General features: G+C 37.4%; 6 protein-coding genes across 10 annotated transcripts; 2 read left to right on the top strand and 4 right to left on the bottom strand.

Annotated features, from left to right (window-relative positions):
- Window positions 1-1,378: 1,378 nt before the first annotated feature.
- Window positions 1,379-3,219, bottom strand: LOC6648144 (4-coumarate--CoA ligase 1). The gene is made up of 5 exons (XM_002069476.1): window positions 3,079-3,219; window positions 2,815-3,022; window positions 2,565-2,751; window positions 2,389-2,502; window positions 1,379-2,327 (listed from the first exon to the last, which is right to left on the bottom strand). Exons 1-5 carry the CDS (start codon window positions 3,217-3,219, stop codon window positions 1,379-1,381), a joined length of 1,599 nt encoding a protein of 532 aa, XP_002069512.1.
- A 3,356-nt stretch (window positions 3,220-6,575) lies between these two features.
- Window positions 6,576-11,382, top strand: LOC111519141 (probable H/ACA ribonucleoprotein complex subunit 1). Of its 5 annotated transcripts, XR_002724254.2 has the most exons (9): window positions 6,577-6,638; window positions 6,699-6,832; window positions 6,903-7,469; window positions 7,530-7,663; window positions 7,734-8,300; window positions 8,361-8,494; window positions 8,565-9,152; window positions 9,276-9,355; window positions 10,869-11,382. XR_002724254.2 is itself a non-coding variant. In XM_023178216.2 (2 exons), the coding sequence occupies exons 1-2, from the start codon at window positions 10,122-10,124 to the stop codon at window positions 11,007-11,009; spliced, it is 213 nt and encodes a 70-aa protein (XP_023033984.1). In that variant the 5' UTR covers window positions 10,057-10,121; the 3' UTR covers window positions 11,010-11,382. The 5 variants fall into 5 exon arrangements, 1 of the variants encoding a protein (XP_023033984.1); XR_006953724.1 differs by having other exon boundaries at window positions 8,565-9,355; XR_006953725.1 differs by lacking the exons at window positions 6,903-7,469; window positions 7,530-7,663 and having other exon boundaries at window positions 6,576-6,638; window positions 8,565-9,355.
- Window positions 11,340-15,446, bottom strand: LOC6648142 (conserved oligomeric Golgi complex subunit 1). The gene is made up of 5 exons (XM_002069474.4): window positions 15,264-15,446; window positions 14,503-15,197; window positions 13,384-14,441; window positions 12,633-13,316; window positions 11,340-11,579 (listed from the first exon to the last, which is right to left on the bottom strand). The coding sequence occupies exons 1-5, from the start codon at window positions 15,395-15,397 to the stop codon at window positions 11,463-11,465; spliced, it is 2,688 nt and encodes an 895-aa protein (XP_002069510.1). The 5' UTR covers window positions 15,398-15,446; the 3' UTR covers window positions 11,340-11,462.
- Window positions 15,447-16,255: 809 nt separating this feature from the next.
- LOC6647707 (short-chain specific acyl-CoA dehydrogenase, mitochondrial) lies at window positions 16,256-17,688 on the bottom strand. Its single transcript, XM_002069473.3, has 3 exons — window positions 17,641-17,688; window positions 17,382-17,588; window positions 16,256-17,317 (listed from the first exon to the last, which is right to left on the bottom strand). Exons 1-3 carry the CDS (start codon window positions 17,672-17,674, stop codon window positions 16,341-16,343), a joined length of 1,218 nt encoding a protein of 405 aa, XP_002069509.3. The 5' UTR covers window positions 17,675-17,688; the 3' UTR covers window positions 16,256-16,340.
- Window positions 17,689-17,776: 88 nt separating this feature from the next.
- LOC6647706 lies at window positions 17,777-20,313 on the top strand. Its single transcript, XM_002069472.4, has 5 exons — window positions 17,777-17,867; window positions 18,749-18,967; window positions 19,034-19,512; window positions 19,571-19,648; window positions 19,706-20,313. Exons 1-5 carry the CDS (start codon window positions 17,777-17,779, stop codon window positions 20,246-20,248), a joined length of 1,410 nt encoding a protein of 469 aa, XP_002069508.2. The 3' UTR covers window positions 20,249-20,313.
- A 16-nt stretch (window positions 20,314-20,329) lies between these two features.
- On the bottom strand, window positions 20,330-21,285 carry LOC6647705 (chymotrypsin-1). Its single transcript, XM_047009193.1, has 3 exons — window positions 21,219-21,285; window positions 20,557-21,155; window positions 20,330-20,494 (listed from the first exon to the last, which is right to left on the bottom strand). Exons 1-3 carry the CDS (start codon window positions 21,283-21,285, stop codon window positions 20,330-20,332), a joined length of 831 nt encoding a protein of 276 aa, XP_046865149.1.
- Between the last annotated feature and the right edge of the window lie 528 nt (window positions 21,286-21,813).

The raw sequence follows: 21,813 nt of genomic DNA on the forward strand, positions 1-21,813 counted from the left end.
ATTTTCAACCATTTAGATAGAGGATGGCATCTTAGCATCTTTGCATCTTTGCGATATGACATGATGTCAATTGACTGACGCCAACAAATTTTCTGCCGTCTGCAACTGAAAGCGCGCGCTGCAATAATTTGTGATTCCAATGACGTTTTTCAGACCCGACCATCTCTGGCTTCTTCTTGTTGAAGGAGCATCTTCCTTTCGTTTTCTTCTTCAACTTGAACAACTTCATCATTTATCTGTACGTATGTTTGAACTTAAATGTATGTATGTATATGTAAGTGTATTTGTAGGTGGGTACGAGTATATTCACAGTTCATAAAATTGGAACGTTGGGCGGCTCGGCAAAATCGAAATAAAAATTTATGTGCACATGTTTGAATTTATTGCCTTCGAATCGAGAGAGATGGAATGAAAAAAGGAAAAAACAACAAGGAAAATAAAATAGAAGGGAACCAAGTGAGGAAAATCTCTTTCCCCTCTCACTCTCTCGCTCTCTCTCTTTTCGAATGAGATTCATGTGGCGTTTGCGTGTGTAAATGTTATTCAATCAAATGTGAAATAATATGAACTCCACCTTCACAAATATCAACAACAACAACAACACCAACTCATAAACATTTTATTTACCTTTAATTTCGTGCAAAAGCGTCTTTTCTGCCCGCCCAGTGATTTAATGTATATTTCCTTCGTCCCCTTCTCCCCCTTATTCCTCCTCAATTCGACCCAACATGTGTTGGAATTATTGGTTCAACATTCACTTCCCCTCTCAATTGTTGAATTCTATGCGCGAAATTTTTTTTATGACTAAATAACAGGATTTTTTGTACTGAGGGATCCATGTCCTTACGGGAGGGATGACTGAAAAGTGGGTCGTTCCGTTTATTGACGCAAAAATGGCAAATTTTTGTTTACTCAGTGCGTTGCAGGAACTCGAAGTGTTTAGCCATAAATAAATACATCTACAGATATTTTGTCAACGATGAGTTATGATATTTTTCATTTTTTTTTTTTTTTACACATATTTTTATTACAAAATTGTTGTGAGACACAGCAAAAAAGCGAAGCGGCATCAAGGGATCCATACAAATTCTGATATGGAATAGGGCAATTGTTTTTTCAGTCTGGAGAGATTGATTTGAAAAACTTCAACAACTCAGGGTGGGAAGGGGACTTTGTCCCCTGCCCTGCACGATTCTTAAAGGGAACTGAAGATTGTTCAAAATGGTCACTTTATTTAATATATACACAAAATACAAAAGATAAATTTACATAAACTTATTAATCATAATTTAAGATAAGAATTTCTTTTTTAAACCGATGGTCAATTAAATATTTTTTTTTGTTTTTTTTTATTCTTTTTTCTTCCGACGGATTAAGATTATTTTTTGGAAAGGGCAATAAATGCGTCATGAGCTGCTTTGCGCATAACTTTTCCATTGAGGTTTGCAGGCATTTTATCGGTGAAAAAGACACCTGCTCGAATTTGCTTTTGAGTGTCCAGCAAACGTTTTGCCACATGTTCAATTATATCATTTGCACTCAAATCGGAACCCTTTCGCTTGACTACCAGAGCGCCAGCTTCATCGCCATAATGCTCATCGTAAATGCCCACAACACAGACGCGCACCACATCGGGCAATTCGGCAATGACATTTTCAATTTCTGTGGGCCAATATTGTAGACCCTTGTACTTGCGAACTTCCTTTTGCCGATCAACTATATAGAGGTAGTTGTCCTCATCAAAGTAACCCATATCGCCGGTATGAAACCATCCCTCATCGTCCTGTACACGATGAGACTCTTCGGGATTGTTGTAGTAACCACTCCAGACGCGTCCCGTATGGACACAAATCTCGCCAATCTCATGATAGCCCAGATTCTTGCCCTGCTCATTAATTATTCGAATACGTTTGCCTGGCAAAGGTTTGCCCGCAGCACTCAGTTTAACTTGTCCCAGATTCAGAGCGATGGAACCAACTTCAGTCATGCCATAGGCTGAACTGATTATGGCATTTGGACAAAGGCTTTGAATATTCTTGAGAGTGGCCACAGTGACCAAACCGCCGCCATAGTTCAATCGTCTCAACGAAGCTAATCTCTCGGATGTGGCCTCGGGGCAGTCAACCAACGAGGATATATGCTCCGGCGGTATAATACAATAATTAATTTTATATTTCTCCACCATTCGTGAAAAATTAGCCGGATCGAATGGGCTAGTTGTAATAATACGCGTTGCCCCGAAAACTGCGCTAAAAACAAAGGCCCACAGGCCAGTTATCCAATCCAAACTGGCCGATACAAAGTATATCAATTCACTATTAATTGCCCTGCAAAAAAAAAAATTATGATGATGCGATGGCTTAATCGAAAAGAATCAATCGAACATACATGCTATCCTGTATAAGGACTCCATTTGGCACACAAACCGCTTTCGGCAATCCCGTTGTACCCGATGAGCATAAAATGGCCACAGTTTGGAATTCATCTTGCAATGGTTCGGGTCTATAATAAATTAATTTAAGAAGTTGCATTTAAAATTAAACAAAAAAAACTTTCTCACTCACTCGTAGAACATTTCAGCATGTGATGGCTCAAAGAGATCCTCAATTTTTTGTATACCATCCAAATGTCCGGTTAAGGTAATTATAATCGGTTGGAATTCCGATGTGGCAGAATGCACTTTATCATAATCAGCGGCATCACAAAATACAACCTTTGGCTTAGTTATATTAAACAAATGTTTAATGGTACCTTAATAGAAATCAAATTGTAATTGAAAATCTGTAAAATTTAAACATGAAATCGTCTACGAACCTCCATCGAGCAATGGATTAACTGAATGAAACGGTGTTGCATTCATTAAACATGCCACAGCCACAGGCATTACATAGGTTGAATTCTTGGCAGATATGCCAATTACATCAGTATGATTATATCCCGATTTTTTTAAATATAATGCCACACGTGTCGCCCATGTGAGTGCTTGTCCATAGGTCACGGTCACATTTTCAGTATCCGATATCTACAGAACTATAAATCTTATAGAACTATTATGATAAGAATGGCTAACTAACTTACCTGGCAAACATTTCGTGGCCAATTTCTCATTGTTTTAAATATAATTTTACCCACTGATGTATCATTTTTATATACCGATTCCAATTTCATGCCACTCCAGACTTTTGTCTTATCATCGTATGTTGTTGGTATGGACAACATCTTCGTCTTCTCCTACTTCTTCGCTCTGTCTGTCACTGATCACACACTGAATCTATCTAAGTAAAGTTCTTGGCAATGAACTGATATTTATAAAAGAAAAAATTAGATATACATAAACTTCAAGTTGAATGAAACATCGAGCACTATCTATTCTAATGATAAGGCATGGCCTAGGCCAATTCACAATGGTTGACTTTAAGACATAAACCCATTAATATAATGCTTATATATACATATATATGTATATACCTCATTGATTAGATAAATTTCTTTAGATTTGCTTTATCGTGCCGTGATTGAATTTAATTCAAGTCCCATTTGTTTCAGTAGCCGCTCACTCTATCGAAAGTATTCTATTTATAGTACCAGCTGGGAATTTGGGAATTATCCAATTAAGTAAAACTTAAATATAGGAAAAAGTATTTGCGAATATTTTATATTGCTTGCAATTTAAATTTATTTTCACAATTAACTACATAGACAATCTCGATCGGCAGAAAATTCTTGAAGAATATGTACGCAAGGTAAATGTTCATTTCAAGCCCTAAATATATAAATCTTATTTGAAATTAGGATAAGTTATTATGACATTACTGGCATTTGTAGAGTATTTAAATACCACCTTTTTAAGTTTATTAATCTAGTCATTTGGCTTAATTTGGCACGCGTTTAAAGTCCCCCCGAAGCTTTCTAATTGCCAAAAATTCTATCAGTATCTAGATTTACGTATTTGAAAAAAAAAGAATGATCATCAAACATAAAAAAAGAAAAGTTATTAAATTTTTTAGATTTTTTTTTTATAAAAATATATTTTTTACTTATACGAATAATTGAATGCATTGAGAATTGAATTGAATTTTCTAGCATTTTAAATGCAATTGCAGGTGAAGACTTCTGTGTTTTCCCGTTTGATTTTGCCTGGCAACTGGAAATCCTTCAATTCTGGGAAATTGATTGGCTTTGGTTTGGTTTCGTTTTGCTTTTCATTTTTACTTTACTTACAGGTTTTCGTTTTCGTTTTTCTTTTCTTTTCTTTGTTTTTTTTTTTTTTTTTGTATTTTTTGTCTGTTTTCATTGCAGTTGCAGTTTGCGAAAAAGTTTGTACAACGAACCTTTATTTAAATACCTTAGCAAAAAAGTTTTTCCTGAGATATTTGCAAACATCTGTTCTCCACAAAGCAAACGCTGTGGTTGTCGCCCCAATGATGATGAAGTTCCGCCGCATTCCGTTCATCCTTAGTCAGAGTTTCCGTAGATGTCTTCTATACACTATTTGGCGGGGTTGAGTTGAGTTGAGTTGAGTTGAGTCATCAGCCAATCACTTTTTCTTATGAACTTAATTGGGTAAATTCGGCTAGATTGGCCTTGGGAAAGGTTTCTACGCTTATCATTTTTATTTCCTTATTAATTTGGTTAAACCAAAGCAACAACAACAACAACAACAACAACAACAATGACAACAACTATCTATACTAGACTCTTGACGTAGAACGTAACTAGATAAAGATAGTTTTGATGATTTTATGCATTGTAATCGGTTAATTCCCAAATTTTAATTAAAATTTGCAAAGTCATTAAGATAAAAGTTACTTTCCAAATAATTTAGATATAAACCCATATGACTCACAACATTTCGGTATGCCCTCATTCATTTCGGTTATCATCAAGAACAATAAATAGTTAAACATCTTTTCACAAATTTTTCAATTTTTTATTGTTTTTTTTTTTTTGTTTAGATATCTCGAGACTTTTTGTACATAAATAATATTAACGAGTTTTATATGATGTCAGTTGAGAAAGGAGTTTCGAAGAAGAACTGTCTTTCTGTGGAATAAAAGTGTATAGGCCAAGTCGTTGACTTCAACTTTTTGTAGTGTGGTTTGGCTTTTTTATCATTCTCCTTGCTGCTCATCTATTTCGGTGAGATGAATGCGAAATTTTTTTTATTTAACTGACATTGACGTTGTCGTTCGTCGCCTTTTTCGATTTTTGGCATCCTTTAGGAAGAAATTCTTTTTTCCTCTCATTTTCTCACAGATTGTTAGATGTTCCCCGCACTCTTGGTTAGTTTAGAGAGATTTGCTTTGCTGGCTGAGTTACTTTTATAATGGTTAACTAGCTTCCTTGACTACTGGACTACTATGTAGCATTGCTGGCAGTGCAACTTTTGAGCTCGTCTTTTTTTCTTTTTTTTTTTGGCCCATCCTATCTCTTGCTCTGCTTTCCTTTTCCACCTTTAGCAGTGTGTTATTATGCCCTGGGTTTTTCCTTTTTCGAGTAATTTTTTTTCTACTGTTTTTGTTGCTGCTGCTGCTGCTGCACACAAGTTTTTCATTTGTAATTCAAGATGTCAGTCAGCTGGGAGGACCAAAACTTAATTAAAGTTCCGCACTTTTCATGCCTTTTTTCCTTTAGATGCCTCGCTGTTGCTTCTCTCGTTATGTATGTATTTAGCCAACTCTCCGCCCCATTCCCAATTTCGTTTAAATTCAGGCTGTCTGTCTGTCCATTTGTCCATCTATCCGCCTGCCTGTCTGTCTGTCTGCCTCGCTGTTTGTCTGTCTAAAATGTCTTTTCACTGGCTTGCTTGGTTGCATGCTGCTTGATTTCTTTTTTTTGGAAGAGGAGGTGGTGTTATCTTTCAACTGCAAATTTTTCCTGTACCTGCAGCAAATGCTCGCCCCAACTTTGTTAGTCCGCCAGCTTCAGGTCATCCTTGGTAGAAACATACACCAAATGCTCATGTGTGTGTATTTTTATGAGCTTATTTTATACTTTTCACTTCTAATTTGGTTTTATGTTTGGGCCACTGTCATGTGCAGATTTCAACTTGTTGAGCCACAGCCATTTTACTTAGTTGGCCACAGGTTTTGCTTTACTAGGTTATCCATTTCACTAGCAATATACACCTAAATATTTAGTTACATGCACGTTTGTATGTATGTACAGGACATCTAATTTAATTAACTGGACATGACCTGAACAGGAGACAAGGCAAATTGGAACTCTTGGCCCTCATTAGGTATGCATTGAGTTTCCATTTTCATTCTCATTCATTCAAGTTGGAAAGAAAAAACTTTGATAACTCTAATTAGCACATGAAGAAATCAAAATGACAGTTGGAATGCAGTTGAAATATATAAATTACATGTTTTCCTCTAATATTTTGGTTTTCCAATTGCAACTAATTTTTATTAATTGATCCTATATTTTAGTGTCCTTTAGGCTTTTCAAGTGAATTATCCAGATCTAAAATCTAAACTCTTAGTTAAAATCAGTTTCGCTTTGATTCGAGGTTGAAAGAATTAAGTTAGTTCCATATAAATCAATTTTTTTCGAATATTAACGATGTATTTATTTTAAAAACCTTGCAGTAATCAGTACTTTACTGCTTGTCTTTGAGAACTGTTCAAATTATGGTAAGTCTCTTGCTCTGAATTTTAGTCAAATTGAAATTAATTGTTGTTGTTTTCTGTCAGAATAAAGCGCTTTATTTAGTTTTTGTCATCGGAATTCGGTTTTCCGTTGTCACAACCAGCTGCAATGAATTTGTAACCTCGAATGATTTGCATAACCTGGTAATGGTTGAAATTGAGAAATTTTTTTTGGATAGGTAAATATTTTAATTGTACAGAAGAACCATATGCATATACAATTCTAAATACTTGTGCGCCATTTTGTAGCCTTAGTCGAGAATGCGGAGCTAATGAAAATGGCGTTTTCATGATGGCTATTGTAAAGATCGTAGCAATGATTGAAGGTGGAGTGCCCGTTATGACCGCTCTTGAAAAATTCGACATTGTCATTCGGGAGGAGATCGAACAAGTTGAAGAATATCAAATAGAGTTAACACGAAAGACTTGGACAATTAAGTATTATGAGCGTGTACCAATCTACGCGTGTCACGGTTTCTGGGAATCAATTACTTGTCATATTTATCCAGTTTTTAAGCTTTGCTATAAAACTTTTCTAAGGATACGGTGGTGCAGCAAACATGGCTGTTATCGTTAAATACTACTGCGTTTTGTCTGAAATAAATTTTCACAAAAATTAAAGTTCGTATTTGATAAAATCAAAATAAAAATTGACCTTTCCAAACACTGACTTAGTTTCGATTTAGTTTGAGGTTGAAAGAATTAAGTTAGTTCCATATAAATCAATTTTTTTCGAATATTAACGATGTATTTATTTTAAAAACCTTGCAGTAATCAGTACTTTACTGCTTGTCTTTGAGAACTGTTTAAATTGTGGTAAGTCTTTTGCTCTGAATTTTAGTCAAATTGAAATTAATTGTTGTTGTTTTCTGTCAGAATAAAGCGCTTTATTTAGTTTTTGTCATCGGAATTCGGTTTTCCGTTGTCACAACCAGCTGCAATGAATTTGTAACCTCGAATGATTTGCATAACCTGGTAATGGTTGAAATTGAGAAATTTTTTTTGGATAGGTAAATATTTTAATTGTACAGAAGAACCATATGCATATACAATTCTAAATACTTGTGCGCCATTTTGTAGCCTTAGTCGGGAATGCGGAGCTAATGAAAATGGCGTTTTCATGATGGCTATTGTAAAGATCGTAGCAATGATTGAAGGTGGAATGCCCGTTATGACCGCTCTTGAAAAATTCGACATTGTCATTCGGGAGGAGATCGAAAAAGTTGAAGAATATCAAATAGAGTTAACACGAAAGACTTGGACAATTAAGTATTATGAGCGTGTACCAATCTACGCGTGTCACGGTTTCTGGGAATCAATTACTTGTCATATTTATCCAGTTTTTAAGCTTTGCTATAAAACTTTTCTAAGGATACGGTGGTGCAGCAAACATGGCTGTTATCGTTAAATACTACTGCGTTTTGTCTGAAATAAATTTTCACTAAAATTAAAGTTCGTATTTGATAAAAGCAAAATAAAAATTGACCTTTCCAAACACTGACTTAGTTTCGATTAAGTTTGAGGTTGAAAGAATTAAGTTAGTTCCATATAAATCATTTTTTTTCGAATATTAACGATGTATTTATTTTAAAAACCTTGCAGTAATCAGTACTTTACTGCTTGTCCTTGAGAACTGTTTAAATTATGGTAAGTCTTTTGCTCTGAATTTTAGTCAAATTGAAATTAATTGTTGTTGTTTTCTGTCAGAATAAAGCGCTTTATTTAGTTTTTGTCATTGGAATTCGGTTTTCCGTTGTCACAACCAGCTGCAATGAATTTGTAACCTCGAATGATTTGCATAACCTGGTAATGGTTGAAATTGAGAAATTTTTTTTGGATAGGTAAATATTTTAATTGTACAGAAGAACCATATGCATATACAATTCTAAATACTTGTGCGCCATTTTGTAGCCTTAGTCGGGAATGCGGAGCTAATGAAAATGGCGTTTTCATGATGGCTATTATAAAGATCGTAGCAATGATTGAAGGTGGAATGCCCGTTATGAGCGCTCTTGAAAAATTCGACATTGTCATTCGGGAGGAGATCGAAAAAGTTGAAGAATATCAAATAGAGTTAACACGAACAACAACAACAACACCACTACGAACTTGGACATATAAGTATTATGAGCATATACCAATCTACGCGTGTCACGGTTTCTGGGAAACAATTACTTGTCATATTTATCCAGTTTTTAAGTCTTGCTATAGAACTTATCTAAGGATACGGTGGTGCAGCAAACATGGCTGTTATGGTTAAATACTACTGTGTTTTGTCTGAAATAAATTTTCCCAAAAATTAAAGTTCGTATTTGACAAAAGCAAAATAAAAATTGACCTTTCCAAACACTGACTTAGTTTCGATTAAGTTTGAGGTTGAAAGAATTAAGTTAGTTCCATATAAATCATTTTTTTTCGAATATTAACGATGTATTTATTTTAAAAACCTTGCAGTAATCAGTACTTTACTGCTTGTCTTTGAGAACTGTTTAAATTATGGTGAGTCTCTTCCTCTCCCAGATAGAAAGTGCTTTAGTTAGTTTTTGCCATCGGTTTTAAATTGACACAACCAATTGCAAGAATGATAATGTAAATGGCGTTTTCCTAATGTTAATTGTAAAGATGACAGCAATCATTGAAGGTGGAATGTCCCATATATGTAGAGGCAACAACAAGACGGAAAACTTGGACATATAAGTATTGTAAGTATTCGCGATGGAAGGCAAAAGAATCGAAGTGTGTAACACATTCTAGTAGAAAGTTTATTTATCCATACCTAAATGTTTGCTATAGATATTATCCAATTGTATATGGTAGCGGCAAGAATGTCTCGCAAAATTGGAATTTTTGCACCATAATAATCTGACATTAACAATTGATTAAAGCGTGATAAGTTTACTTTTCGTTTCATTCATGGAATGGTTGCAAATTTACTACAATAACTAAATATCTAATAAATAACCATAACATTTACTAAATACTATAATATAGTATGAGTAGAACTAGTTTTCTATACTCCCACTCACATATATCTACAGGGTATAAAAAGAAATCAATGTCAACGCCTTGACCATCAGATTTACGGGAAATCAAAAAGTCAAGAAAAATTCAAAAAAACAAAAGAAAAACAAAGTGAAATGCAACAAAATAATCTAAGGGAAAGTATTCTATTAAATGCATATCTCTCTCTCGTTTGCTCTCCCTCTGTTGAGAATTAAATCAGTTAAGAGCCATTGGCCATTGTCACATTGTGAATTCAAGGTCTCCATTCTTGCCGTATGTCTCATGGGGGAAAAAAATTAAATTTGGCGCCCCGTTTACACACTCTTTTGGTTTTCATTTCCCAGTTTCTCATTTTCCTTTTGCAAATTTATGCAATGCTTATTAGTTGCAATTTGCTCGTTCTTGGGAATAGAATCGAAACAAAATTTTTCAATCTCATTTGACTCAAGTAACCACTTGATAACAATGGGTAAAAACAAGGGAGGTGGAGGAGGAGGAGGAGCAGGTGGTGCAGGAGGAGGCGGCGGTGGTGGCAATGTAAGCAATATTTGTGTTATGCAACTCAACTATTAATTGTGAGTTCGATTCGCTTAAGTGCATATACAATTTTCACATTTTTTTCATAAATTTCTGATAACTATATAGTTGCAGAATCTCGTGTTTTCTTTGGGTTTTGTGAGGTTCTAAAATAAAAAAATATGTCTGTACAGTGCATGACATAATTATATGCTATTCGTTGTTAGTGTAATTGCAAAATTATTTGCCACATTGCAACATTGTTGGCAGACAAACGAAAATGAGATGTAATTCAACAACAAAACATAGCAAAAAATATATAGCCAATATCTGTCCATCTGTTTGTGTCTTATCATAATCTTATCACTTAATTTTATCCATACTTAATTGAAAATCAAATCAATTCAATTTACAATTGCAAATGCATTAAGGGAATAAAAAAAAAGAGGAAAATCTTTTTGTGACTTTTAAAATTAAGAGACAGATTACATTTCTCAGTTACCTTTCGCTCTTAGTCTTAATTCATTAAGTCGTTAGTTAATTGGGTCTATCCATTAGTCATTATCTATTCAATGGATAGAAGTAGTAAGTTTTGTTGCTGCTTCAACTTAATCAAACTTGTTTCGTTTGTGCGTCATTATTTTGTTGTAAAGCTTTCACTCAGTTGAAAATTCTTTTTATTTGAATGGCCAACAGAAAAAGGGTGGAAGTGGACCACCTCCAGGACTGCCGGCAGGAAACAAAAACAAAGCGGGCGGCGGAGCTGACAAAGGAGGCAAAAAAGGACAAGAGCAAAAACCAGCCGGAGGCAGCTCAAAGAAAGGAGGCAAAAAGTAACAACAACAACAAATAAAAAATATATAAAAATTACTCTATACACAATATAAACATAAACAAATTAATTGCTAAGTTTTTTAAAACACATTGAAAATGTGCAAATATGCTTCGGCCCACCGAAGGTGTTATATCCTTGCAATGCCCTTTGACCATTTCCTTCTGGTTCATTCTGAATTCGAATTCAAGTGAAATTCGCTTTCAGAATAAATTAAAATTGGGTATTCTGAATAATTAAACATCGGAATTAATCGACTTAATTACAATCTTCAAGTTTGGCTTCAGTTTAAACCTTCTGCAAGGGTATAAAGATACACAACAGATTTAAATATATCAGGGATAAATATGACATTAATTATAATTGTTGATTAAATCATTTTACAAATGTGTTTGGTTTGAAAGTTAACAAAGCCAACGTTCAACGTTCTCTCTTTCTTCCGCTTGGTTGCCCTTCACTTAGCTGGAGCGAAACCACTCCTGAGACATGCCAAAGAACGAGGCTGCACTCGATTTGCTTTTGTTGGTGCCCTCCGATTTGCGCGTTGTCGTCGCCGTCTTTCTTGTCGGTGTGGTCTATATGAGAGAGAGAGAGAGAGAAGAACAATGTTATTTATTAATTAGTTATATCAATTCCTAATTCTATGTGATTAATCAGTTAATTTATGGTTAATTCTGTTGAACATAGACCACACTCTTCATACATACTCTCGTATCGAACACAAAGCATTTTGGCATTTGGCATAATTAGAGAAACGATTTATTAGCTTAGAGATCGCATGCTGGTAACGACTTTGGCTATAAATTCACAAATTTGTGTCTTAACGATTCGATTTCAATAATTGCAACGATTCATTAATTAGCATTTAAGACACTCAACAGCACTACAGACACACACACACACACTCACACACACTCTTATATATATATATATACCCACTTGGGCATACTCCTGTAATATATGGATGTGTGTGCGTGTATATATATATGTTCGTATGACCAGTTTCTGGCCACTTGCAAGTTTGAGGTTTCTGTTCGGTTTTGGCAAACTTTTCACCAAGCATCCTTACTGATGAAGGACTAAAAATGAAGGAGCCAACACAGTAATGGGGTGGAAGTTGGAAGGATACAACAGCACTAGCAGCAGCAGCAAGTTGCAGCTAATTAAAATTTGTTTTGCGGCATTTTTTGGGTTTTATTAATTGCTGATGGAATCAAATTTGTATAATTAAAATGCTTTTTCAAGTGTTCTTTTTTTTTAAGAGAGAGAGAGAGAGAGAGAGAGAGCTTTCCAAAGAAATTTCAATGCATTTTCTATGCTAATTTGGCAAATTAAGTATGTCAAGTGAAATGCAAAAACATTAAACGATAAACACATTCATGCAGCTCATTAGAGGAATATATATGTGTAGGTATTAATTGTAAACTATCAAAACTATGTACGAGGACTCCAAATCATACCCAGCTTGAGCAAACTGATGAAAATTGTGTGTTATTATTGATCAACGATTACAAAGATATCCTACAAAAGAAATAATATGAACATTCGACAGCATCGAATAGAAATATACGATGATAAACAGAGTTACTATTAATTTCCCCTACATAATAATTGAGTTCAGAACTTACCTTTTCTGATTCCATGAGCTCCGTTTTGCGTTCAGCGGCCATAGTCGGTGCCGTCAGTCCCTGGGGTGGCACTACAATTGGCAACAATGGGAACCACAGCGATGTTGAGCCCGAAGAACTTAAGCACAAGACATTGGGATCAGCTTCATGGGCCAATGAGGAAGAGTTACTGGGTGATATTATCGAGTTCTTTTGATTTTGCACAGAATTGGGTGTTAGTACACCGAATTCCCCGTGCAGACGATTCGAAGAACGAGCAACATGTGTAGAAATATGTTCAGCAAATAGCTCAAAATCAAAGGGATCAATGCAATCTTTGAGAGATAGTTGAAGAGAATGGAATCGATCATATAGCGAACGCTCTTCTCGAGTTATGCCAAATAAACGCTCAAGAAATTTCAAATCGAAATAAAGTTGAAGAGAAATATTTTGGCTAGATTTAGCACAGTCCGATGTGGACAAGGATTCATAGTGGGAAAGAAGCTCAGACAAGAGTTTCTGATTAAAGGCCTGTAGAACTTTGGGTGGCAGAGTTTGGGGCACAGCCTGATTTAAGGAATGAATTAGATCATGGAGATATGTTTGAAGCGAGAGTCGAGGCTGAATCGGTATGCGTATGGTAGACTGAACCCTTTCAGCTGGGTCATCCTCATCGCGCTGCTCCAGTGTTTGGCTTTGCCAGAGCTACAAGACAAATAAACTTAGGTCATTAGAAATCGCTTTAACTACAGATAAAGCAGAGTTTACTTACGGGAAAATCTCTAAGTACGACTTCATGATTCATTGCTTTGGGCATTTTATCTTTACAGCTATTTGCAGAAAGAACATTATCGATTACCAGCAACCAAAATTGAAACATCTCGTCCTCAATTAGGCCACAAAGACGTGGCCAATGCTCTAAGCCCATGGAGTTAGCTGACCATTGCCTCCAGCTTGAGGGTGGACAAAAGCAAAGTTTTAAATTTGGACACAGTTCCACTAAAGCTAAGGTATTTGATAATGCCTGCAGCAAAGTTCGCCGCTCCTTCAGCTTTAGACTCTTCAGACGGCCCAAATATTGGGTTATTTGCTCTTGGGCCGTTTCCCTTAGAAATTGTATTAGTTCTAGCTTATCCTCTGATTTGGTGGTCTGCTCTTGCAACAGGACATTCATTTCTTTAACTATATCAGCTAGATAGGAATCAAATTGCTTGCAAACATCAATCGTGGAGCTATCATAGCCTTTGGTACGATTGGCCAGACGTTTCGGCTGATCGTTGAGAGCCGCGGCTAGACTCAGGGGCAGATCTTCGCTTTGTTCCCGCCAGATTTGTTCAGCAACTGGCAGCTGGCCTGTTTCCACCTGTTGTAGTACTTTCTCATAGGTCTTGGTCATGGCTAAAGACCAACTATTTCGAATGATTTCTCTTATGCGCTTATGGATCAAAGGCGTATACTTCATGCCATAGAAATCCAACTGACTAGCTTTCAAATTCCAATATTGCTCCAAGTGATTGAAATTTAGCCTTTCCTGAGTTGCGCTGGCTGTGGACTTTATGTCCTGTATAGTTTGCATATTGCTGACTAAAGCGAAAATTTGCTCTAGTTGTTTTGATGCCAATGAATCGATCTTATCCAGAAACTGCTGTAAGGCTGCGGACATTTGATGCACTTCCAGTTTAGGATCATCAAATTGCGGCTTAAAATTTGCTATAATATCAGGAAGAAGGTAAGCTAATTGCCTTTCACTGCTCTCCATGCGATTAATACTAGGCGTCCAAGCCGATGAATTGCAATCCTTAATCCTTGAAAACAATAGGCCACCATTCTCTGGAAAAAAAAACCAGAGGTAGTGAGGGAACAATTGGATTTCGTATATGTATATACATACCCAACAAACACTTTTCAATTAGCTCTATGGTATCGTTGAGTATGCCTAAACTGGCCAAAATACGTTCCTTAACCCGTCGAGGCTCTTTTCCTGTTTTACTTTCTAGCGAATTTAAAAAGGCTGTTGCTCTCAAATGTAGAAAAGTTTTGATGGCGGACACCAAATCACATTTATCCAAAAGCAAAAGACTTTGCAGACAATCCACAGCCACATCGCTATTTATAGTCTCTCTCTCCAGCACGGACATAATTGCCTGCTTAATGGTCAGATGGAATGGTCGAAGAATTTCCCATTGTTTTGCAGCCACAGGAAGCTTTTGCATCAATTCGCTTTGTCCATCCAACTGGAGACCCGTGCTGATGTGGCGACTGAAAATAAATAGTTCGGTGGCCGCATAGAAATGCTCATTGTCGATATGTGTCCAAATTAGCTCTGGCAAGGAGGTTAGTAGCTTAATCTGGACCATGCAGCTATAATAATTCTGTAATTTTTTATTTTTGCTTCTTGTGCCATGCCCCTCGAGAATGGTATTTTGGGCAGGTGGTGACAGGGTATCTTTGAAACCCAGCAACTGTTGTTCATTCAGTTTCCTACAATTCTCCTGCACATGATGCACCTGCTCAATGAGAGTCCCAGCTGAGGTTTGCATGGCTGCTATGGTATCCGCTGCTTTCAGCAGGTCCCGATAGCGTTCTCTATAAAGAATAATGTATTAAACAAAATGTCTGTTGATGTGGCATTCCACGCCAGCAACTACTCACCCAACTTGTGTTCGCAGTTCCTCCCGCTTATTCTCCACCACTGTCTGGATCTTTTTGTGCACGGCATCGATTTCCGACACATTATTCTGTTCGAATAAAGTGTCCACATTTAAGTTTAACAAACTTGCCGTCATTTTACCTAAAATTAATAACAAACAACTTTAGATGACTATCGAAACTCAGCTGTTTGCTTATCGATTACTTCGATAGATTCACTTCGATAATTTCAATTTGCAATTGTTTGTTGTGACTTTAGGGTGGACAATTGGTAAATATTTACTATAGCTACTCGGGCCCAAAACGCGCTTAAACAACATAAATTTGGTATCAAACAAAAGAGAAAAATTCCACGAGCACGACCTCAGGTGCGCCTTGGCGATTTATTATGTAGTTTTTGTGCAATTAACAAAAGAAAAATCATGTTTTTAGCGGGATTATAGCTAAAAGTATCTTTTTCCGGCTAAAAGAATCTGTCAAATTTTGAGATAGCGTTGCCAGATGCCAAATATCGGAAACTCGAATACGCGAGCTTTTTGAAACTTGTGTTCACACTATTCTCAACAATCGAAAATATTGTTGATTTTACATTATTTCTTGATTTTAGAGAACAAATATAGTTCAGAATACAAAATTCGGCTGCCAGAGCAGCGGAATATTTCTTAATTTTATAATTTAGAGTAAAATATTTAGCTGCCAGGGCGGTCAAACAACGCGCCAAATAAAAAATAGCATTTGCCAACACTGAAATCTAGCTTTAGCCGATTTTTTCACTTTTCAACACTGAAATCTCGAGTAGCTTAAGTAAATATTTACCAAAAAAACTTCTCCAGAGATGGCGACACATATTCTATAAATTTCTAATTGTTGGCAGTTGTCGCCACCGTGCTTTGATTTAGCCCTTAGCACTTTCGCCTCAGCCCTTAGCATTCGACTTAGCCCTGGTAGGGTTTTGTGGTGAGTTTTGAGTTTTTGAAACATTTCAGAAGAATAAGTTAGTTTGTCTCTTGTTATATATTTCCTATGTTAAATTATAGTGATAGTTTTTTGTATAATTAAAATTCGATGCTCTTTGGGTGCTTAAACAGCATATTCCTTGATTATGGATCCAGCAATGACTAAGCGCTGAATCTCTGAGGTGCCTTCATAAATTTCAGTTACCCTGGCATTTCGATAATATAATTCAGCCGGCATATCCGTGACGTAGCCCATCCCGCCCAGCACCTGAATACACTGGTGGGCACAATATGTTGCCGCCTCGGAGGCATGCAACTTGGCCATGGAAGCCTCCTTGGTTATTGGAAGCCCATTGTCCTTGAGCCATGCTGCGCGCCAGGTAAGAAGGCGGGATGTTTCCACTCGCAAGGCCATGTCCGCCAATTTTTGTTGGATCATTTGCATTTTGGATAATTGTTTGCCAAATGCCAGGCGCTTCTGGGAATAATCCACAGCCAGTTCCAGAGCAGCCTGAGCAATGCCGGTTGCCTGGGCAGCTATGCCTATTCGCCCACAGTCCAGAGATTCCATGGCTATGCGAAAACCATTTCCAGGCATTGATAAAATCTGATTTTGTGGCACCTGGACATCTTCGAGGACTAGTTGGCAAGTGGAGCTTGCTCGCATACCCATTTTATTTTCCTTCTTGGAAACACTCAGGCCGTAGACATCTTTGTGGGTAAGAAATGCGGTGATGCCTTTGTGTCGAAGTGTTTTGTCTATTGTGGCAAAGACAAGCCCTCCACTGGCTTCCTTGGAGTTTGATATCCAGGCTTTGGTGCCATTGAGCAGGTAAGTTTGCGTTTCATCATTCAATTTGGCAGTGGTGCTGGCTGCGCCGGCATCGGAACCATTCCCCGGCTCTGACAAAGCATAAAAGGCAATATGTTTGCCTTGGGTGAAGGGCTCCAAAAAGTTCTGTTTCTGTTCCTCCGTGCCATGCTGCTGAACTGTTCCCACATACAAATTGTTTACACCCATAACTACCGAAACGGCTGCATCGCCACGAGCAATCTCTTCCATTCCAATGGCATAGGCCTGATAATCCAAACCTGAACCGCCTAGAAAATAGAGAAAACTCCATTTAAATTACTTATCGAAATGTCTTTCATTTCAGGCACTCACCATACTCCTCCTTTACTGTCACTGCTAGCAGACCAAGTTCACCTAGTTTTTTTATCTGCTCAGCGGGAAAAAGCTCTTCACGATCATGATGACGGGCTGAAGGTGCCAATTCGGCATTGGCAAATTCGCGACATGTCTTCTGTAGAATCTGATGAGTCTCTGAAAGGGAAGACAGGCAGGCAATGCTTCTAACGCCAGTTCGTTGACCTGCAAAAGATATTTTATATTCGATTTTGTATTAACGTCATCATCGCCTTGCCTAGCGCCCATGTCGTTCTGAGCAGCTGCAGCATGTCGGCACGATCGGCAAAAGCTTTCGCTTTTTACTGTCTCGCGGAAACGTTCCTCGCGTACTGGCAACAACAAACAGAAACCAGCAAGACTATCGTCCACCCATGAACTACACAGCTGGAAATAGCTTTTATATGCATGCGGGAATACTCAGAAACCACAAAAAGCAGAGGCGTCTGCCCTTTTCAAAAAGCAGTAAGTAGTAATTTGAAAAGTATCCCCTTTTTATGTCATTCCGTAATGACGCCGCCTCTCCCCGCATTGATATGCAGTGGAACGACATTCAAGTTTGTATATATTGTGAGTAGATAAGTTTCTTTGTGTGCTGGAAGCTTTTGTTTTTGTCCAAAAGCCACACGCTGCCAGGTAGAAAGGTCGGGAAAGAGGTTCAACGCTTTTCGGAAATTGTATGCAATGCTAATTTTTTGAATTTCAAATTGTATATTCCATTTCTTTCAAACACACCCACTTTTCCCACTAAGTTCTACGATTTTCTAATTGTTTCTTCTTATTGAACGCACATGGCACAGTGAAAACATTAGATTCCAATTAAAACTATAATTAAATTGAAAATTAAATTTTTTTAACCTTTTTCCATTTTAACAATTCTTAAGTACTTCAGTCACAATTTAAAATATTATATAAATAGTAGGAAGCATAATTGAAATCATTTTCAAAGGTTTTCATTGAAAAAAGTCCTCGGATTCTAAAGCCAACGCTTAAATTAAAAAAAATGGCCAAGAAATAATGGTCAACAAATCAATTTTCTCTGACTGCTATATCATCATGGCTATAAAAATGCTTAATAGGACAAAAAAATAAATATCATATTTTTGTTTATTACTAAAAATTCAATTAACAGTGCTCTGGTAGCTTCAAATGGAAATAACAGAACTCTGTAAAACGCGACGCCTAAAAGTACGCAACACATTTTTAATTTCACATAATTTCATTTAGGTATTAAAGAAATCCAAGTGGGATTTTCCTTTCAGTTTCAATCTATTAACAAAAACAAATTACAATATAATTATTCATGCAATATTGTACAACGAAACCAAAATTATTTATTTTATTAGGAAAAGGCACAGATTTTTCAATTATAGCACAAACAATGAATTACTTAATACAACGCGGTAAAGTGCGCGAACAAGCGATTAGTGTGCCAGAAGGATTGCCCGAATTGCTATCAGATATAACACGGGAAGCTCTGCGATGTCAGCCGACTAAGGAGTGCCTGTGCCAGTTTATAATAGATTATCTTCACTCGGTGATAGTTACGCGTGAGAAGGCTATGGGTGAGTCAATAATCGTATATGGCCTTTTAAGTGGAATGATGAACGCTTCTTCATGTCTCCTTATAGTTGCAAGAAGCATTTTGGATCGTGCCTTGCGCCAAGTGGATAACATTATATCGGATTTGTGTATATGCGATCTATCCAAAGAGAAAACCGATTTGATGGCCCAGGTAATGGAGGATTGCTTTCGCAATTTTCTTGAGAAACGTCGCTGTGAGATGCGTCGGGGCAAGGAGGCAATCAATTTCGATAGCATTGACATATTTGAGGAATTAATATATAAATGCAACTTTTCGGATGAAGAAATGGCCATGTCCAGGCCAGCGATCGAGAGTGCCTACAAGCGTTTTGCTGAAGCCTACATGGCAGCGGGTCGCGCTTCTGATGGCACAGATGTGCTCTATCAATATTTCCGAGATCGTGAGCTGAAACGTATCGAGGAAATGACCCGAAATCAGGCTGCCATCACAATACAAGCGGCCTGGCGTGGCCATTGGGTGCGCAGTCATATTATCAAACACATATGCACTTGTAGCTGCATGATGGTAAGACTTCGGCTCAGAATATATATTTGTAATACCATTTTTATAATGTATTTGCTAGGAGGAAAAAGCTGACGCCAAGGAAGTCATTCGAGAAGAAGCAGCACGCGTTATTCAGCGTTTCTTCCGCAGCGTTTCGGTGAGTTACCTTTGCCTAAAGTCTACTTTCGTTTAATAGTTTTCTTACTGTAACTAGCGTGGAGTATTGAAACACCATGTCGCTGATCCTTGCGGAGACACTTTGGAGACAAAGAGCGATCGTTCAAGTTCTGCGCAGACGGCTGAAAAAGCTTCGAAGACAGCTGTCGTTACTCCATCTCCCACAGCCGTGTCAGCTGGAATTTCACCTAAAGTATCTGGTGCTCCAATGGCGGCTGAAACAACTGCAGCTTCTCCACCAGCTGAACCGCACATACCGGAGGAATCAGTTGCTCCCGAAACAGAAGCAAAACCAGCTGGAGAAGCAGATGTTGGTCAAGAAACGGCTGCAGAGGCTCCTGCTGAAGAAGAAGCATCTCCAATCGCAGCAGCCGCAGATGAAGAAGCTGCTCCAGTTGAAGCGCCTGCCGATGAAGCATCCGCTGCAGTCACCGAAGAAGCAACAGCCGAACCTGCTGAACAACCAGAAACTATCCCCACTGAAGGTGAAGCAGAACCTCAAGCGGACACCGCAGAAGCATCCCCACCACCGCCAGACGAAGAGATCCCCGCTGAGGAGACAGTTCCTGGAGAGGATTAATATGATATCTTTTTTTTGTTGTGAATTTTACTTGACATTTGATCAAATTTCGGAATGTTATCGTATCTATAGAAACGTATTTTATTCATCAAGGCACTTCTCATCTATCCAATCACTAAAAGTGGAAACCCGTGTATAAACGTCAGGCGAAAGGTAAAGACCGCAGACCACTAGACCATACGAAACAATGCCCACTTGCCTCAAGCCGTCTTCTGTGCTCATCACCAACGGACCGCCAGAGTCACCCTAAACCCAAAGTAGAGAATTCAATGGAATACGAGTAAAATTCGTAGATTTAAGTGGCTTACCGAACATGCTCCTCTGAGAGGTCCTCGAGCACAGATTTCCGTATTCGTTACACTTTCCATGCCCATTTCCCGGCATTCTCTATTCGTTATGGTATTATAGTTCATGCGTTGTAAGATGCTGGGATAATTGAATGCATCCAAAAACGGAAATGGTACTGGAAGACGTAGACCCCATCCAGTAAGGGTCACGGGAACTCCACCGCCCACAAAACTATTTTTACCCTTGTTGGCATACTCAATGGACGAAATGCTTTTGTTATTGAGCTTCAATGACGGCTCAATGGATAGCACAGCCAAGTCACTGGTAACCAGTTCTTTATAATTTGGATGTATATCGTAGGCGACCACCCGAGAGCGTGCTCCTCGCTCCCCGAGATTACGAATTCCGGCCACCACAGACATTCGCGTTACATTCAAACCCTGACAACAATGAGCCGCAGTCAGGATGCGATTCGGTGTAATTATGGAACCACCACAGAAATGCATTTGTCCCTCGGCTGTGCGGTACTGCAGCGATACTTGATAGGGTATATGCTCACCGGCTGGCACATCGGCTCCACCCACAATCCTCGATGGGGTATAACCACTGGGTTGGCGAGCTGAAACGCCAATCCCAACATAAGTATGAAAAAAATGCCCAAATATTAGTGAAGAATACTCACAATTAAGTCGCCCTGTGGCTATGCCAATGGAGAGAGCCATTATAACCATTAGATGCGTTAGTTCCATGTTTACTTTGCTTCTACTCTAAAAGTCTGGGGCATTATGGCTATATATAGATATATTGAAAGAGAGCATGTGGGCCATTAGCAAAAATTTGCATAGATATTGCAAAAGCATATGTAACTAGGTCAACCACAATATATATAAGTTATGCCATTATATTTGATCTTGAAATTCAACAGAAATTAAATAACATTATGCTGGTACTTGGATGATTTAATGGGTCAGACAAAAAAATGTACTTTCTAAAATAAATTTTAGCGTAAATCGTTACAATTAATAAGACAATTGTTATAAATTTATATCTAAAGCTAAAAATTCAGAACCAATCAATATTATTTTGTTATCTATTATGATGAAACGAATCCTAATTAAGGTCTTTAATCAATGATATATAAGTTGTAATTTCTATTTTTAAAACTTTATTTGATTCAGTGGAATATTCTTTTCTAAAACTTACCTATCGATAAAAACAGAATCCAAATGAATTTGATCTTTTGAAATATATATTTAAAATTTTTAAATATTAATTGA

This window comes from Drosophila willistoni, chromosome 3R (genome assembly GCF_018902025.1).
Source record: "Drosophila willistoni isolate 14030-0811.24 chromosome 3R, UCI_dwil_1.1, whole genome shotgun sequence".
Taxonomy (NCBI): Eukaryota; Metazoa; Arthropoda; class Insecta; order Diptera; family Drosophilidae; genus Drosophila; species Drosophila willistoni.

Excerpts from the sequence above, each read along its gene's own strand:
- LOC6648144 (XM_002069476.1), bottom strand. The coding sequence starts at position 3,219 with ATGTTGTCCATACCAACAACATACGATGATAAGACAAAAGTCTGGAGT. Across the intron at positions 2,503-2,564 it reads CATGCTGAAATGTTCTACGA|ACCCGAACCATTGCAAGATG; the intron begins GTGAGTGAGAAA and ends AATTTATTATAG. Across the intron at positions 2,328-2,388 it reads GTCCTTATACAGGATAGCAT|GGCAATTAATAGTGAATTGA; the intron begins GTATGTTCGATT and ends TTTTTTTTGCAG.
- LOC111519141 (XM_023178216.2), top strand. The coding sequence starts at position 10,122 with ATGGGTAAAAACAAGGGAGGTGGAGGAGGAGGAGGAGCAGGTGGTGCA. Across the intron at positions 10,194-10,868 it reads GAGGCGGCGGTGGTGGCAAT|AAAAAGGGTGGAAGTGGACC; the intron begins GTAAGCAATATT and ends AATGGCCAACAG.
- LOC6648142 (XM_002069474.4), bottom strand. The coding sequence starts at position 15,397 with ATGACGGCAAGTTTGTTAAACTTAAATGTGGACACTTTATTCGAACAG. Across the intron at positions 13,317-13,383 it reads TCGTACTTAGAGATTTTCCC|CTCTGGCAAAGCCAAACACT; the intron begins GTAAGTAAACTC and ends TTTGTCTTGTAG. Across the intron at positions 11,580-12,632 it reads AGCTCATGGAATCAGAAAAG|ACCACACCGACAAGAAAGAC; the intron begins GTAAGTTCTGAA and ends TCTCTCATATAG.
- LOC6647707 (XM_002069473.3), bottom strand. The coding sequence starts at position 17,674 with ATGCTGCAGCTGCTCAGAACGACATGGGCGCTAG. Across the intron at positions 17,589-17,640 it reads CAGAACGACATGGGCGCTAG|GTCAACGAACTGGCGTTAGA; the intron begins GCAAGGCGATGA and ends TATCTTTTGCAG. Across the intron at positions 17,318-17,381 it reads GACAGTAAAGGAGGAGTATG|GCGGTTCAGGTTTGGATTAT; the intron begins GTGAGTGCCTGA and ends TCTATTTTCTAG.
- LOC6647706 (XM_002069472.4), top strand. The coding sequence starts at position 17,777 with ATGAACTACACAGCTGGAAATAGCTTTTATATGCATGCGGGAATACTC. Across the intron at positions 19,513-19,570 it reads GCACTTGTAGCTGCATGATG|GAGGAAAAAGCTGACGCCAA; the intron begins GTAAGACTTCGG and ends TGTATTTGCTAG. Across the intron at positions 19,649-19,705 it reads GTTTCTTCCGCAGCGTTTCG|CGTGGAGTATTGAAACACCA; the intron begins GTGAGTTACCTT and ends TACTGTAACTAG.
- LOC6647705 (XM_047009193.1), bottom strand. The coding sequence starts at position 21,285 with ATGGAACTAACGCATCTAATGGTTATAATGGCTCTCTCCATTGGCATA. Across the intron at positions 21,156-21,218 it reads AGCCACAGGGCGACTTAATT|CTCGCCAACCCAGTGGTTAT; the intron begins GTGAGTATTCTT and ends TTGGCGTTTCAG. Across the intron at positions 20,495-20,556 it reads CTCTCAGAGGAGCATGTTCG|GGTGACTCTGGCGGTCCGTT; the intron begins GTAAGCCACTTA and ends CTTTGGGTTTAG.